Source organism: Hyla sarda, chromosome 9 (assembly GCF_029499605.1).
Source record: "Hyla sarda isolate aHylSar1 chromosome 9, aHylSar1.hap1, whole genome shotgun sequence".
Lineage (NCBI taxonomy): Eukaryota > Metazoa > Chordata > Amphibia > Anura > Hylidae > Hyla > Hyla sarda.
This window is the reverse complement of record NC_079197.1, coordinates 18,976,941-18,994,287: the sequence shown is the minus strand read 5'-3', so window position 1 is coordinate 18,994,287 and position 17,347 is coordinate 18,976,941. Positions and strand designations below refer to the sequence as shown.

Sequence of the window (17,347 nt, the reverse complement as noted above, 5' to 3'; positions counted from 1 at the left end):
TGTGGCGGGATGCAAACAGGTCCACGTCCGGGGTGCCCCAGAGGTTGCAAATTTTCGCAAATACCTCTGGATGAAGAGACCACTCGCCGGGGGCTGAGAAAGTCCGGCTCCCAATTTTTCACCCCAGGTATGTGAATCGCCGAGATGGAGGGAACTCTGAGCTCCGCCCAGAGAAGGATCTTTGAGACCTCGGCCATCTCCGCTGAGCTGCGTGTGCCGCCCTGGCAATTGACTGACTGGACACGAACAGGACGGTCTTGGAGAAGGCCTTCCCAATGGCGGAGGCAAGGTAGATTGCCCTGAGTTCCAGGATGTTGATGGGGAGAAGGGCTTCTCGGGAGGACCAAAGGCCCTGGACCATCCGCTCTCTGAAGACTCCTCCCCAACTGCTGAGACTGGCATCCATCGTGATGACCTGTCAGCAGAGGGGCAGAAAAGATCACTCCTGGCGAAGAAGAGGGGACCAAAGCCACCACCGGAGGGACTGGCGAGTCCTGGATTGAAGAATGATCCTGTGATCGAGGGATAGCGGAGACTTGTCCCATCAGGACAGAAGAGAAATTTGAAGAGGGCGATAATGAAACTTGTAGAAAGGAACGTTTTCCATGGCCGCCACCATCCGACCCAGGACTTCCATGCAAAACCGAATGGAAACTGGAAAAGGACACGGAGAATCCAAACTCCTGATAATAGGGCAAGGCGCTTGTCCAGCGGAAGCCCAATCCGGGCAGTCGTAGTGTCAAACTTGAGGCTCAGGAAGATTAGAGATTGGGTGGGAGTCAAGTTGGACTTGTCCTGATTGATCACCCAGCTGAATCGGGACAAGGTCTAATGAGTGAGACGGAGACTCTTGATTCTGGGCCCTGCTTGGGACCTTGACCAGGAGGTCATCCAGGTAGGGAATTCCGGGCATACCCAGTGCTCGCAGGATGGCGATCACTGCCGCCAGGACCTTCGTGAAGGCCCTTGGAGCCGTGGACAGTCCAAAGGGAAGGACCACAAACTGAAAATGTCCCTCTGGAACTGCAAAGCGAAGATATCGCTGATGTGCTGGAAAAATGGGGATGTGGAGGTAGGAGTCTCGGATATCCACCAAGGACAAAAACTCCCCTTGATCCATGGATGCCACTACAGAATGGAGAGACTCCATACGCAAATGACGTAGGAGGTGACTGTTGAGACGCTTCAGATCTAGGATCGGGAACCACAAACCGGTTTGAATAGAAGCCTGAAAAACGCTCCTTGGGAGGAACTGGGACGATCACTCCCTGAGAGAGAAGGGTCCAAAGAGTAACTCGAAAGGCCGCTGCCAAGGAAGTGGAATGAAAAAAGCAATCCCTTGGAAAAGAAGTAAACTTGATCAGATAGCCGTTGGAAATGACAACTCGGACCCAAGAGTTCTGCACGTGGGCGGACCAAATGTCCCAGAAAAGGGACAAACGCCCTCCCACCCAAGAAGAATCTTCGGGTGGGGCCATCCCTTCAGGTAGAGGGAGGCTTACAGAAGCCCGACTTGGCCGTGAAACGGTTGGAAGAGTTATCTGATTTCCAGGAAGGACGGGTGTTGAAAGAAGGAGCCTTGTTATCCTGTGAGGGTGCCGGTCTGGTCGCCCTACTCGAGCCATAGGACCGAAAGGATAGGAAGGAGGTCGACTTCCTTCGGGAGTCGGTACAGCGAGACTTATTCTGTGGTTACCTCCAGTCGTCTCTGAGATAATCTCATCCAGACGTTTTCCAAAAAGTCGAGACCCAGTAAAAGGAAGCTCAGCGAGAGATTTCTTGAAAGCAGCATCAGCGTCCCAGGCCTTGAGCCACATGGAATGACGAAGTACCACTAGATTACCTGTGACAAATGCTGTACAACGGCCAACTGCATGGAAGCAGAGCACAAATAGTCTCTGGCATTGGAAAGTTGAAGTTCAGGATCCAGCAAATCTTCTGAAGGGACCCTGGACAAAATGCCCTGGCAGAGTTGAGAAGCCCAGACAGAAACGGCTTTTGAAACCCAAGCAGAAGCGAAGGTAGGAAGTAAAGATGAACCTGCTGCTTCAAAGGCGAATTTTGCCAGATTTTCAAATGGGGGGGGGGGGGGGGGCTAAAGATGTTTAGAATCTTGAGAAGGGCTAGAAACCTGAAAAGAAAGGTAGAGAAATACTCACCTTGTCCTTAGAAAACTTACCTAATGAAGTCATCAGTCAGCTAGTAAAACACCTGCATCATGCCGGGCTGAAACAGCGAGACGAGCAGGGCCCAGAGGTACAACCCCAGGTGCTGACCGATGGCGAGAAGTGGTTGACAGTGCATAACTATGCCTGTGCCCCTTCTTCGCAAATGGGGAAACAATCAACGCTATGTTCCTGAGACCCCACCTAAAAAAAAATAAAAGGGAGACAAAATTCTAACTATACATCCCTAAACTCAAAAATAAGAAAAATAAGCGACCAGGTCTGGAGAGCTCTAGGCCTGTGTGTCTCCTATTCACACAAAGCTAAAACTGATTAGCTCAGGTGCCTGTATGCGGGTATATCCTGCTGGGAGGGGCCGACTTTTCTTTTTGCCTAGTGTCAAGCCTCCTCGTGGCAGCAGCATATACCCACAGTCTGTGTCCCCCAATGGAGCCGATCGAGAAATCTGCAGTGTTGTGCTTATTTTTTACACCATTTACGGTATGGGATCAATCATGCTATAATTTAGTAGTTCCCACAATTTAGCACACAGAAATATAAAATGTGTTTTATTTTTACTTATTTTATTATTTAACCCCTTAAGGACTCAGCCCATTTTGGCCTTAAGGACTCAGACAATTTAATTTTTACGTTTTCATTTTTTCCTCCTCGCCTTCTAAAAATCATAACTCTTTTATATTTTCATCCACAGACTAGTATGAGGGCTTGTTTTTTGCGCGACCAGTTGTCCTTTGTAATGACATCACTCATTATATCATAAAATGTATGGCGCAACCAAAAAACACTATTTTTGTGGGTAAATTAAAACAAAAAACGCAATTTTGCTAATTTAGGAAGGTTTCGTTTTCACACCGTACAATTTATGGTAAAAATGACATGTGTTCTTTATTCTGAGGGTCAATACGATTAAAATGATACCCATTATTAAATACTTTTATATTATTGTTGCGCTTAAAAAAAAATCACAAACTTTTTAACCAAATTAGTACGTTTATAATCCCTTTATTTTGATGACCTCTAACTTTTTTATTTTTCCGTATAAGCGGCGGTATGGGGGCTCATTTTTTGCGCCATGACCTGTACTTTTTTTTGATACCACATTTGCATATAAAAAACTTTTAATAAATTTTTTATAATTTTTTTTTAATAAAATGTATTAAAAAAGTAGGAATTTTGGACTTTTTTTTTTTTCATTCACGCCGTTCACCGTACGGGATCATTAACATTTTATTTTAATAGTTCGGACATTTACGCACGCGGCAATACCAAATATGTCTATAATAAAAAAAATTACGCTTTTTGGGGGTAAAATAGGAAAAAAACGGACGTTTTACTTTTTTATTGGGGGAGGGGATTTTTCACTTTTTTTTTTACTTTTACATTTTTTTTTTACACTTGAATAGTCCCCATAGGGGACTATTCATAGCAATACCATGATTGCTAATACTGATCTGTTCTATGTATAGGACATAAAACAGATCAGTGTTTTCGGTCATCTTCTGCTCTGGTCTGCTCGATCACAGACCAGAGCAGGAGACGCCGGAAGCCGGACGGAGGAAGGAGAGGGGACCTCCGTGCGGCGTTATGAATGATCGGATCCCCGCAGCAGCGCTGCGGGCGATCCGATCATTCATTCAAATCGCGCACTGCCGCAGATGCCGGGATCTGTATTGATCCCGGCACCTGAGGGGTTAATGGCGGACGCCCGCGAGATCGCGGGCGTCGGCCATTGCCGGCGGGTCCCTGGCTGCGATCAGCAGCCGGGATCAGCCGCGCATGACACGGGCATCGCTCCGATGCCCGCGGATATGCACAGGACGTAAATGTACGTCCTGGTGCGTTAAGTACCACCTCACCAGGACGTACATTTACGTCCTGCGTCCTTAAGGGGTTAAAGGGGTACTGCACCCTTAGATTTCTCAAGCCCTATCCAAAGGATAGGGGATGTCTGATTGCGGAGGGTCCGGCCGCTGTATGGAGGGAGCTCCGTGCCGGATTACAGGCGACCACAGACGTCATGCTCCCTCCACTTATGTCTATGGGAGGGGGCGTGACGGCTGTGGTTGAGCGACATGCTTCCCTCCCAGAAATTAATGCAGGGGGGTGGCATGATGTCACGACAACGGCTGACCGAAGCAGAATTCTTACTCGATCAGACATCTTATCCCCTATCCTTTGGATAAGGGATAAGATGTCTAGAAGTTGAGTACCCCTTTAAAACAAAAAATGGAAAAAAATGCGGTGAATTTACTAAGCTGGTGGCATTTCAGTATAAGCAGTCATTAAATTGCTTATACTGAACAATGCTATGTTATTGCATTGCTTCCTTACAGTAACATTCTTCTAGTAGTCTTTCATCATGGCACTTAAGAGGTTAAAGAGACATCAGCGTGATTGCCATGCTACCATTAGCTGCCACTCACAGTTTATAAAGCAAGCACAGCTCATGCGCTCTCTTCATAGCCTTACAGCAGAATGCGCCAATGTACAATGCTGTGATTAAGGCCCACATGACAGTGCCAGATATTTTAAGACAAAGGGACTCATTGTGAAGCGGTTAAAAACTCCAGCAACAATCCCATATTTCACACAAAAATCAGAAAGAGCTCCCAGCAGAGTATGAAATTATTTCAAATCAAAAGTTTTTCTTTTAAAGGGGTATTCTGGGCAAAAACATTTTATCCCCTATCCAAAGGATAGGGCATAAGATGTCTGACCCCCGCGATCTCCCTGCAGCACCCACATTCTATGCGGGTTTCAGAAACCTCCGGGTTTCCGTAACTGGGGACGTCACGCCACGCCCCCTCCATTCATGTCTCCCATAGACATGAATGGAGGGGGCGTGGCATGACCTCACGTCCCCAGTCCCGGAAAACAGAAGGTTTGGATAGGGGATAAAATGTTTTTGCCCTGAATACCCCTTTAACCATTTTTATGGACAGAGACCTACTGTAAAACAAAAGCTTACGTGTAGAGGAATATTTAGTTCCTGAGTCACTGTAGGATTCCTCTCTGTGGACAGATTTAGGCCGAGTTTTCTTAGGTTTCGGCTTTGGTTTGGGCCTTCCTAATCCTTGCTCTTCTAAGATTTGTTGTTGCTTCCTTCGAAGATATTCTTGTTTTATTAATTCCCTTCTTGCCTTTTCTTCATCCTTCCGTATACGATCTTCCTCAGCCTTGCGACTAAATTGGAAATAACAGAGAGAGATTCTTAATATACATTAAAATATGCACATAATTAGAATAGGGTGTCCGCACAAGAGAAAATGTTCAAACACAAAAAAAAACTAACACAAATCAGCAGTGGTCTGGGGCCACAAATGCCAGCATCACCACTGAAGCAAACAACTGGCTCCATTGGAAGTACAGCATGTGATTGCTGCAGAAAAATAAAAGACCACTGGAGAATCTGCAGTTTTAATAGAGGAGATGGATACTTTTTGTCTTTGATAACATTTCCTACAATTAAATTAATTTCTTCAAATTCCAGACACCCACTATGAATTCAGGCCTCCTTTACACAGCAGCATTTTGCATAAGAATTTGTAAGCCTGGAGTGAAACAAAGTGGGAGGAAATCCATTGGAAACCTGTGTTTTGTATGTGCTCCTGGTCTGGCCTACAAACCAGGATACTAACCAAAAATTCTAACTAAATACTGTCAGACTAAAGTCAGCCTCAATCACTGAACATATATTCACATCTCAAACATTTATAAAGTAAAATCTCCCTTAGTGGACACCCAATAGCGGACACCTCCCAATAGTGGACAGTTTTTATGTCCCATAAGACAATTTATTTGCATCCTCCGAATAGGGGACATTCCCGATAGCGAATGCAGACACACCCGAAAGGGGACAAAACACTCCCAATAGGGGGGACAACCAGGCTTATGTGCCAGCCCTACCTTGTACACAGGGCCGCCGTCAGGGGGGGTACAGCCAATACCACAGTAAGGGGCCAAGGTCCCTGCTTCACCCCCCTGCCGAAGCTCCAGCACAGAAGAAAAAGACCTCTGCTTAAACAGTGGTCTCCTGCTTCTGTACATCCACAGAATCCCCCCCCCCCCCCCCCGTGCCAAACCAGTCCCCCATTTATTACCCCTGTGCCGTATAATTTCCTCTTTATCCCCCTCGTGCCATTTCATTCCCCCTTTATCCCCTTGTGCCACTTCATAAAGAGGGGGGTGTTGAATTTACACAAAAGGTAATTATGGGGGAATAAGAGGAAATGATGTGGCACAGGGGGTAAGAGGTGATAATTTCGCACAAGGCACAGGGGGGATAAGGTAGCAAAGAGTATAAAGGGGGGATGAAATGATACAGGGGAGGGATAAGGGGAGATTAAACAACACTGGGAGATTCTACTGTAATATTGCTTTTTAGCAATATTGAGTGAGTACAGGACAGTATTCCGTCATTTAGAAAGAATTTTGAGCCTTTTTTTCCCCAATAGGAAACATCTTCCAATAGCAGACACTTTTTTATTCCCTGTGAGTGTCTGCAATTGGGAGACAACAGGGGGTCCCAGTGACACCAATAAAGAGGTAACCCAGGGAGGCATTAATTAAAAAAAAAGGAGCTGGCTATAAAGGGGTACTCCGGTGCTCCAGCATTCTGAACAGCCGAAGGCCGTGACTGCGACGTCACTGCCCATACCCCTCATGATATCACATCACGCCCCCTCCATTCATGTCTATGGGAGGGGGAGTGTCGGCCTTAGCTGAATAGACGTGATAAAGTCACTTTGATAAATTTACTGAATGGTTTTTTTATTATGTAATATCAGAGTTGTCCTTTTAGCTCCTTAAAGGGTACCGCTAATGTGCACAATAATAATTTGTCTAACTTCCGTTCATTTAATATTCAGGGATTTTGCACAGTATTTCTATGCGCTGTGAGGCAGAGTTTCCAGCTCCACCTTTATAGTACCCAACTCCAGCACGAGACTCAGTGTAATGTGATTCTATAGAACTCATAGTTAAAGCGGGGAGAGAACAGCGCCCCAATTCAGGAATTTACCCGCCAAATTTTGAATGTCATTTTGAAAAATCACTATTGTGCACAGTGCTGTCATTAGAGGTATGCTTTGTCAGTCTAGGATACCCAGCATCGCTGTAAGGATCCAACCCCAGCACCTTCTCTAACACACTGATGGCTAATGGGTCTAAAAGTTACACCAACAAAAGTGGATACTGTACCTTGGAATAACATGGCCATAGAAAGCGTTGGATGGAAAGGTATATTTACACTATAATACACTCACCTATCCCCGCCGCTCCAGACCGTCCTATTCAGGCTCCGCTGCATGGCTGTCCCTCTCCTTTGTAGTCATCACGTTGCCGTTAACGCCGTCCCGTCATCCAATAGGAGCGGCGTGCGCAGTGACGTGATGACGGCGATGAAGAGCGACGATCCAGGGCAGTGGTGATGGGCCGGAGCGGCTAGGACGACCCGGGGACGTGAGGACAGCGGCGACGATGCATGGGAAACGGTGACGGTCCGGAGTGGCAGGGACGAGAGAGTATAACTTTCTGTATTGCTATTGCACAGATCCCTCGTCATACGTATTACCATCATATGTTGAGGGACCACTGTACTACTCACCAGACTTAGGTTTAGGAACAGCTAATCAAATCCTGAGACAAAAACTACCATTAAAGGAGTACTCTGGTGCACACTTCTTTCATTTTATCCCGTCCGGGCTGCAAAATAAAAGAAAACACACTTCATCTTACCGGCCAACGAGCCCCCGGAGCTCTGGTACACTCCGGTACAGGTGTTCGGTCCCCGGGCTGTATTCTTCTTACTTCCTGTTAGCCCGGCACGTCACACGGAGCTTCAGCCTATCACCGGCCGAGGCGGGACATCGCTGCGGCCAGTGATAGGCTGAAGCTCCGTGTGACGTGCCGGGCTAACAGGAAGTAAGAAGAATACAGCCCGGGGACCGAACACCTGTACCGGAGCTCCGGGGACTCGTTGGCAGGTAAGATAAAGTGTGTTTTCTTTTATTTTGCAGCCCGGACGGGATAAAATGAAAAAAAGTGTGCACCGGAGTACTCCTTTAAGTTAAACCCATAGCCACATTCTGATCTCACTTACCGAGCTTCATCTCTCTTTAGCTCTACCTCTGCTTCTAGCTGCTGCTTCCTGAGCCGAGCTTCTTCTGCTTTCTTCTGCTGTTTCAGGAGAAAGGCTGCCCGCTTCTTAGCCAGCTCATCCTCTGCTTTCTGCTCATCCTGGAAGAGTTTATTCAGACCGTTATCATGCAAAGCCTGCATGAAAAGAATACAGGTCTGTATCTAGAATGGTTCATCCCACCCATAGCATCGTTTGTGATATAAACATTACATTATTAAGTGTGTTTAAAGTCTAGGTGTAAAGGAGGAGAGCACACAGGTCACAAAGCAAAAATACAATTTACTAAAAAGTTAGTGCTCCGATATTTCCTTGACAAGAAAAATGTTAAAGGGGCATACACAGCAAGCTATAGGGGGTACTGGCAGGAGGGAGACTGTTAGAGAATTTCATTAAAGGGGTATTCCAGGAAAAAAAAAAAATTTTTTTATAGCAACTGGCTCCAGAAAGTGAAACAGATTTATAAATTACTTCAATTAAAAAAATCTTAATCCTTCCAATAATTATCAGCTGCTGAAGTTGAGTTCTTCTTTTCTGTCTGGCAACAGTGCTCTCTGCTGACATCTCTGCTTGTCTCGGGAACTGCACAGAGTAGAAGACGTTTGCTATGGGGATTTGCTTCTACTCTGGACAGTTCCCGAGACACGTGTCATCAGAGAGCACTTAGACAGAAAATAACAACTCAACCTCAGCAGCTCATAAGTACTGAAAGGATTAAGATTTTTTAATAGACGTAATTTACAAATCTGTTTAACTTTCTGGAGCCAAAAAAAAAAAAGTTTTTTACCTGGATAACCCCCTTTAAACTTCAAACCTTTTAGTCTACTGCACATTTATAAGAATACTATTACCAGAAATAATACCAGATATCCCTATCTTCTAAACCAGTGTTTCCCAACCAGGGTGCCTCCAGCTGTTGCAAAACTACAACTCCCAGCATGCTGGGAGTTGTAGTTTTGCAACAGCTGGAGGCACACTGGTTGGGAAACACTGTTCTAAACTGATAACATATAATTAAAATAAGCCATCGCTTCAAGACTGTTGGAGGTCTAACCCTCTGAGACCCCCCAATGATCCAAACAATGAGGGGAGGAAATGTTGGTATAAGTTCTGTGGCCCCTTCTTAGTCTTTCCCAGAAAAGCACTGATCCAGGCCACACACTGCACAGCTCTGCTCAATTGAGTAGGTCTGGCTGCAATTCCCTGCACAGCCAGGTGGCTCAGAGTGGCGCTGTGCAGAGAAAAAAAAAAAAAACTAGAGTTTCATCAAACCTCATTCTCAGGATCAATTGGGGGCCCAATGGATCATTGGGCAAACCCTAACAAAATGCTATAGTTTACAGTAAATAGATAAAACTTAGCACACCACTTTTGAATTGAATCAAGGTAACTTTATTTGCAATTTGAAAAAATGTCATGACATGCTTCTAGAGACTACAGGTTGCAACACCATATATATCCTTCTACACGGATATATGCCAACTTCATTGCTTATACCTCCGCAGCAATCCGGTCTGATGAAGGTTCAATGTGGACCAAAACGTCATAATTTTTTTGGGATTGCACATAAAGTTACCTCTATTCAATTCAAAAGTGGTGTGCTAAGTTTTATCTACACATTGTAAAGGATTGGGATTCCTACTCCTGCACCCACAAATATTTAGAGAGTGACGTATCTCTCTATACATAGCTTACAATAAAGACATAACCCTTTAAAACATAACACGCAGAATTTATAGGAGGCTCAGAGTATTGTTCTTTATTGCGTATTTACAGGATGACGTTCAAAAGCGTGCATCGTATGCTGACTAGGTCACATCTTAGCCCGATTGCCAAAAGGCACCATGTGATCGCAGCTGTAATAACCACATGATGCCTCTCGGTCACTTACGCAGAGAGGCGGTCGCTGGTTTTTTTGGCACACAATTTTGTATGGTGTCCAGCAAGTGCTACTGCATTCACTGAATCCCAATCCTATGAGTATCTTATAGTTCTACAGTGGTCCCTCAAGTTACAGGACGACCATTGTATGTTGAAACCATTGTATGTTGAGATCATAACACTATGGAAACCTGGTAATTGGTTCTGAAGCCACCAAAATGTCATCCAAAAATAGGAAAAAGTGAGGATTAAAGAAAAATAAGTAGATAACTAATACAGATAACGCAAATCCTTACATATAAAAGTAAGAAAGATCTGCTGGGAGATGTAATCACTGTCTATGTCAGGGTTTCTCAACCAGGGTGCCTCCAGCTGTTGCAAAACTACAACTCCCAGCATGCCCGGACAGCCGTTGGCTGTCCGGGCATGCTGGGAGTTGTAGTTTTGCAACAGCTAGAGGCACCCTGGTTGAGAAACAATGGTTTATGTAGAGGACAGGAGCTTCTTCAGGGTCCTATACAGTACACACAGTGTCCCAAATGGAGCCCCCCTTACTTGGTGTCCAGAGGAGCAACTAACCTTGGCACAGGTAAGGAGTAGTACAGAACTTGTAGTTCCTCCCTGTACAGTAGGGGGCGCTACCAGACAGCCAGTCAGTGCATGTACTTCAGTAATAGCACCTCTATTTACCAGTAAAATGCCCATTCTGATTGGTCAGTACCTCCAGTACTGACGCAATTCACAGATCTGGACTGTCTGTAGTATTGTATGTTGAGTCTGGTTTCAAGTTACAATGGTCCAGAAAAGACCATTGTATGTTGAAACTATTGTATGTTGAGGCCATTGTAAGTTGAGCGATCACTGTATATATATCACTGCTCCCAAACGTAAACCTGATTGCAAGACACGTCATTCCTGGGACCACCAACAATCTGCTATTATAGCGAGCTCACGGAATACGGCCTGTTAGGTCTATGTACTCTACAAGGAAACCAAAATCCCTGTCATATTACAGACAAAACAACAGTGGATGTGGACCACTTACCTTGAAGAAGAACCCAACACCAGACTTCTGATCTTCGCCTGTTACATCTGTGGACTTTTCAGAATGTTCTACTCCGTCCTCTTCCTCAGGATCTTTCAGTTCCGAGAGATCGACCTCAATCAGGCTACTTTTGTTTTTCAACCTATCGTCGATGGAAACATTTTCTTTGTCCGACGTCTCTGAAGATCCCACACGTATGCCATTTACAGAGTCTCTATGCGTCTGTTCAGAAAGAATATTTGCATCTTGGGAGGTGGCTAGAACAAATGTCCTCTGGTTATTCCCCTCATGCAGCCGGAAACTACTAGTGGATATATCCTGGGGACCATTGACTTGCTCTGCACCATTCTCCACAATATCAGAAGGGGGGAAGGGCGATCTCAGGGGTGGAACAGTTTTTAAATGGGGTAACGTTTCTATACTGTGGGTGGGTGTGATTACACGTGATGTTTTTTCCCTGGTGGTTTTATGTTCCGTCGCCCGTGATAGCCTGGAGTTACGACCCTGACCAAATCTCTTACGAGGTCCGGTCCCAGCTCCAGTTGGAGAAAGGGGCTCCATAAACTGAACAGGAGGTTTTAACTTATGGTCTTGGGTGATATTTTTAAGATCTGGTAGTACAGAGCCGGGTGCCTTCATGAGCAGCTCTTGTTGCTGTGAAATTTTCATTATAGCCTGTTGTAGTGTACTGATTGTTTCATTTAGCTTTTCAATGGAAAGGTTACACTCATTGACATCTATCTCAGAGTCCGCCTCATCGGGAGTAACATCTGTGATGACGTGGCACAGGTCTCCTAAATCTGGCTCCTTGGGCTTCTGCTCAAAGACTTCCTGAAGCTTCGGTTCTTTGGAAACTTCACTTCCCATGTCAGTTTTTTCAAGGTGCGTTTCTGCCATAGAAGTTACTGCATCAGTCTCCTCCAAGTTCTCTTTAGTGTAATCCTTAGGGAAATGTTCTGGCTTCAAAGGATGAGAAGGTCCTTCAGGTTTTCCTTTTTTGACAACGTGCAAGAAAGCAGCTTTGCCAAGTTTTAAGCGTTGCCTTGCAGACAGCGACTCCATTTTCTTCTTCTGGGCCTCAATAGCCCTCCGCTTCTCCTCCAACTGCATGTGAAGTTGCACAAGTTCAGAAGCAAGGACATTTGTATGGTCTTTGTTATGCCTTCCCGGACTCTGCTCTCTCCGCTGCTTCCAAGTTGTCAGGGGAGGAGGGCAGCACTCGGAACCGTCTGGGGTGGTCTTTTGTGAACTGCTTGTACTTGACTTTGTCTCATAACTATTCAGTCTTTGAAACTTTCTTTCTGCAAAGCTGGTCATTCGAACACTCCCACTAGCCATGGAGACACTGCTAATCTGGGAGATTGTACTCAGACACGGACTAGAGCGCCCGCTGGCATCATCTTTGTCGTCATTCTCCTTTACCTTCATATCCTCCTGCAATTTAGCAGATTCTTCTTCACCTATGTATTTACACACTGGGAGGGAAGGGGGCAAGTCCGGTTCACAATCCTCCAGATCCAGATTGTCAGAATCAGAGTCATTTCTTAATACTGTCCAAGTGCTTTCTGGATCTTGTTCTTCGTCTACAAGGAGCTGTTCAGGTTTTTCCTCCTCCACAGGTTCTGCTTTAGAATCATGAAGAAAAAACCCACCACTAAGCTGCTCCGATGGCTCAACACTGCTGGTCACAAGGGGCTTAAATGTGCCGTTACCATTTTCCAAAGACAGCTGCAGGGGATCTATTCTTGGAGAATCCGTAACAGGTAAGTCCGTACTACAGACCGGGGTAAACGTTCTGTTCAGCTCCCGTCCAGCATGAATAGTGGTTATTTTCTTCCGTGGAAAAGAATGCGACGCCTCATTCTGCCGTCTGGACGCAAAGCCTTTCTGTCTGATTTCCCCATACTCCTCTCTTTTGGGAACAGTTTGCTTTTCTTTTGCTGGTCTGAGAACAGCAGGCATTAAAGGCTCTAAAAAGAAACTCTCCGTCTTGCCATCTACATCTGCAGATATCCTTCCTGAAGATCTTGATGTGCCAGGCTGACTAGAGGCCCGGGAGGAGATGCTCTGCAGCTCAAGATCTCCATGACTTGAAGTTTCACCTTCTTTGATATATGCAACAAGTTCCTCCTCCTCCTCATCTTCTATATCTACATTTCCCAGCAGATTTCTTGAAGTGATGTGTACAGTAGGATTTGCGGGTTGGCTCTTGGGAGTTGCATTTATAATATTTGAAGCCAGGCTGTCCTTACTTATTGAGCGAGCAAGACTAATGCTATCACCAGACGTCGCATCAACATCATCAGCACAGTGCAGAGCAAATGGAGGCTGAGAAAGTGGCCTGGAAAAAGGGAGACACAATAAGTTATTAGAATAAATGTATGATTTTCCAAAAGGAATTGGTAGAGTATAAAAAGGAATCAGTCCCTGGATATGATTCACAAATACAGCAGAGCCAACTTTTGAATTCCTTAAAAATACTCTGAGTACGCATCACCATAAATGGCAGCCCACAAGTAGTAACTAGGATGGAGTGTAAACATACTAAAAACTGTTTACAGCCAGATGGGGAGGAATTTAGGGAGATACAATTTTAAGAAATATCAGCAGCATCAACAAATGTCTAACAATGTCAAGTAATAACGACCCATGACATGCACGTAAGTCATGGTGCTGTTAAAGTAGACATCCAGGATTAAAAAAAATATAAAGAAAAAAAGTATCCCCTATCCTCAGATCGCAGGGACCGCTGGAACCCCCCTGTGATCTTCTGTACGGGGCCCTGGCTCTCCGGCCAGAGATCGCGTGTAAACCGCCGCACAAAGCGGCAAACGACACTCAATACAGCGCTATGGCAGAGCCAGAGATTGCCGAAGGCAGCGCTCCGGCTCTGCCATAGAGTTGTATTGAATGGGAGTGTCAGCTTCGTGCGGTGGTCAACACGCCCCCTTCCGGGAGATCGCGGGGGGGTCCCCAGCAGTCGAACCTCCCCGTGATCTAAAACTTATCCCCTATCCTTAGGATAGGGGATAAATGTTTTAATCCTGGATATCTCCTTTAACCCCTTAAAGACTCAGTGTTTTCCACTTTTGTTTTTTCCTCCTTACCTTTTAACAATCATACTTTTTTATTTTTTATTTTTGGGGCTTCCGTTTCTACGCAGTGCATTTTTTTGGTAAAATGACACCTTATCTTTATTAGCCAAGTTTTCTCCGAGGCTGATGATGGGCGTTGAATGGGGACAGGGCATTGTGAAGTCACTGCCCCTCCCCCTGTGATGTCATGCCTTGCCCCCTTAATGCAAGTCTATGGGAGGGGGCGTGACACCCATTCCATAGACTTGCATTGAGAGGGGCGGGCATGGCGTTGCGATGCCCCATCCCCATGCATTGTTCATCATCAGCCTCAAAAAAAAAAAAAACTTAGCTCAGGGCTAAGTATATATTATATATATATATATATATATATATATATATATATAGGAAAAGGGGGGTTATTCAAACTTTTATTCAGGAAGGGGTTAAATCACATTTAGTCACTTATTTTTATTTTTTTTACACACTTTTTTTAGCACCCATAGGGGAATATTATACGAAATCCTTTGATTGCATACATTGTTCAATTCTATGCCACAGCATAGCATTGATCAGTGTTATCTGTGCCCGATTGCTCAAGCCTGGATCTCAGGCTTGGAGGAAACAAACGCAGATCGGACAACGGGAAGTAAGGCAAGTACCCTCCCGCTGTCCTCTCAGCTGTTTGGGATGCCACGATTTCACCGCGGCGGACCCAAACAGCTCCGCTGAGCTAACCGGCAGTATTTTCTCCCGGTTTAGACGCCGAAATCAACTTTTATTGCGCAATCTAAAGGGTTAATACTGGACATCAGCCCGATCGGCGATGTCCGGTATTAGCTGCGGGTCCTGGCTGCTGATTACAACCGGGACCCCACAGGTACGAATCGCTCCTGAGCATGCTTCACATAACGGGAGCTGGCCACGAGCGTAAATATACGCTTGTGGTCATTAAGGAGTTAACCCCTTTCATACTAAAAGTTTAAATCCCCTTTTCTTATTTTTCACATAAAATATATGTAAACATAATAAAAATAATAAACATTTTGTATTGTCATGTGCAAAATTGTCCGAGCTATTAAAACAGTACATTATTGATCCAGCAAGGTGAATGGCAAAATCCCAAAAGCCAGAACTACGGTAGGTTTTGTTTGTCGCCTCACATCCCAGAAAAAAATGCAATAAAAATAAATAAAACGCAATCAAAAAGTTCTATCTATGCCACCATGGGCACCAATAAAAAGTACAAATCAGCCCTACTTTTCTAATCCTGGATAACCCCTTCAGGGAGGGACAAGCAAAGTGGTGCAGGTGCTCAAAGAAAACCCATTGGCTGACAATGCATCAGTCAAACAAAGTTGCAGGAAGCGCAGTGCTTATCTGGGCAGCTTTCCAGCATCGTGGGGGTCTGATTTTGCCAAAATGTTCTTTAAGTATAGTATATTTTTTTTTAAATCCTCAAGAAGAAAAAAATTAAAATTAAACCTGCTTCTCTGTCAAGTTAATATAGTTTTTGAGACTAAAATACAGCATATATACAAACCTTGGCTTCTTCTCTGCCCAAGCCATTACAGACGATCGAGGAGGAACATCAGAACGGGTCAATGAATTAGACCGATCTCTGTGACCTAAAAATAAAAGGCAAATTAGATAAACATGAGTGAAGTATGACATTTTTTTAGGCTCCAAATGTGTTCTTCTATACATTCCATAACAAGAAAAATTACTTAGTTTTGGGAGGAATCAACTCATAATGTGGTCAACTGGACTAAAGTGCTTTGCTTCCATTGCACAGAAAATAAAATTTGCCTATAAAAAATTAATATACAGATGGCTCAGAAACGGCTGTACAGATATTTCCAGGTAAAGTGCATTTCAATCAGCATCACCTGCAATATTAAAGGGAAACTGATCGCAAGTTCACTCACACTAAATCCAATACACAGGGTTATAGTGCGGGTGAACCGTATTAAAATGACGCATAATTTACATGGATTGGTGCAGTCGTTCTGGGGATATAGGGAGCATTAGCCCTTGTTGCTAATATGTAACTGGAGGAGGGCACCGGCATACCCAGCCTCCCTGCCTGCATCCTCTCTGCTCCTATATGCTCGCCCTCCTTACACTCACATGGGCAAAGGGGTTCCTGCATATTCAAAAGATGGGCAACATATAGAAGCAGGAGGACGAGGCAGGGATGTTGGGTATGACGACATTTACATATTAGCAATGAGGATAATACACACATCTCTGGAATGACGGCACTGGTCAGGGTAAGTTATAAACCATTGTAATCCAGTTAAAGGACATCTGCAGCGTTACAAACACTTATCCCCTATCCTCAAGATAGGGGATAAGTGTTTGATCGCGGGGGGTCTGAACGCTGGGGGCCCCGGAGACCTCCTGTACGGGGCCGCGGCTCTCCCGTGCAAGGGACGTGCCAGCCTCGGCATGACGTTGCAGCCGGCACGCCTCCCCCATACATCTCTATGGGAGAGGCGGGGAGGCAGCATTCGTGCCTCCCCGCATCCCCCATAGAACTGTATGGGGACGGGGAGGAGACGGGGCGTCACTGTCGACCTCCAGGTCGACACTATGCGCCTTAGCGCCGCTTATGGCGGCGCCCCGTTAGGGAGATCGGGGGGGGGGGGGGGGGGGTACCATCGGTCAGACCCCCCGCGATCAAACACTTATCCCCTATCCTGTGGATAGGGGATAAGTGTAATGCCGCTGCAGTTGTCCTTTAACCCGCACTATAACCCTTTGTATTGGGTTTGATGCTGATGAACTGGCTGTCCGTTTCCCTTTAAAGGGGTACTCCACCCCTAGACCTTTTATCCCCTATCCAAAGGATAGGGTATAATATGTCTGATCGCGGGGGTCCCGCCGCTGGGGACCCCCGCAATATAGCATGCAGCACCCACCTGTATCTGCTTCCGGCCACACCGGCAGCGCTGGAGGTTCTGGCTCCTGACCACGGGAACGGAATATCGTGACATCACGACTCTGCCCCGTGTGACGCCAC

The 17,347-nt window shown here is 45.5% G+C and overlaps 1 protein-coding gene across 5 annotated transcripts in view; it reads right to left on the bottom strand.

Moving 5' to 3' along the window:
• CAMSAP1 (calmodulin regulated spectrin associated protein 1) overlaps positions 1-17,347 on the bottom strand; it is a 78,939-nt gene that overhangs the window by 6,549 nt on the left and 55,043 nt on the right. For 3 of the 5 annotated variants that reach the window (XM_056541290.1, XM_056541292.1, XM_056541291.1), the window contains 4 exons: positions 15,866-15,950; positions 11,249-13,589; positions 8,287-8,459; positions 5,155-5,369 (listed from right to left, as the gene is read on the bottom strand). In XM_056541290.1, the coding sequence (XP_056397265.1) occupies positions 5,155-5,369; positions 8,287-8,459; positions 11,249-13,589; positions 15,866-15,950 (2,814 nt within the window). The remainder of the gene's footprint in view (positions 1-5,154; positions 5,370-8,286; positions 8,460-11,248; positions 13,590-15,865; positions 15,951-17,347) is intronic. The other 2 variants (XM_056541293.1, XM_056541294.1) reach the window with 1 other exon arrangement.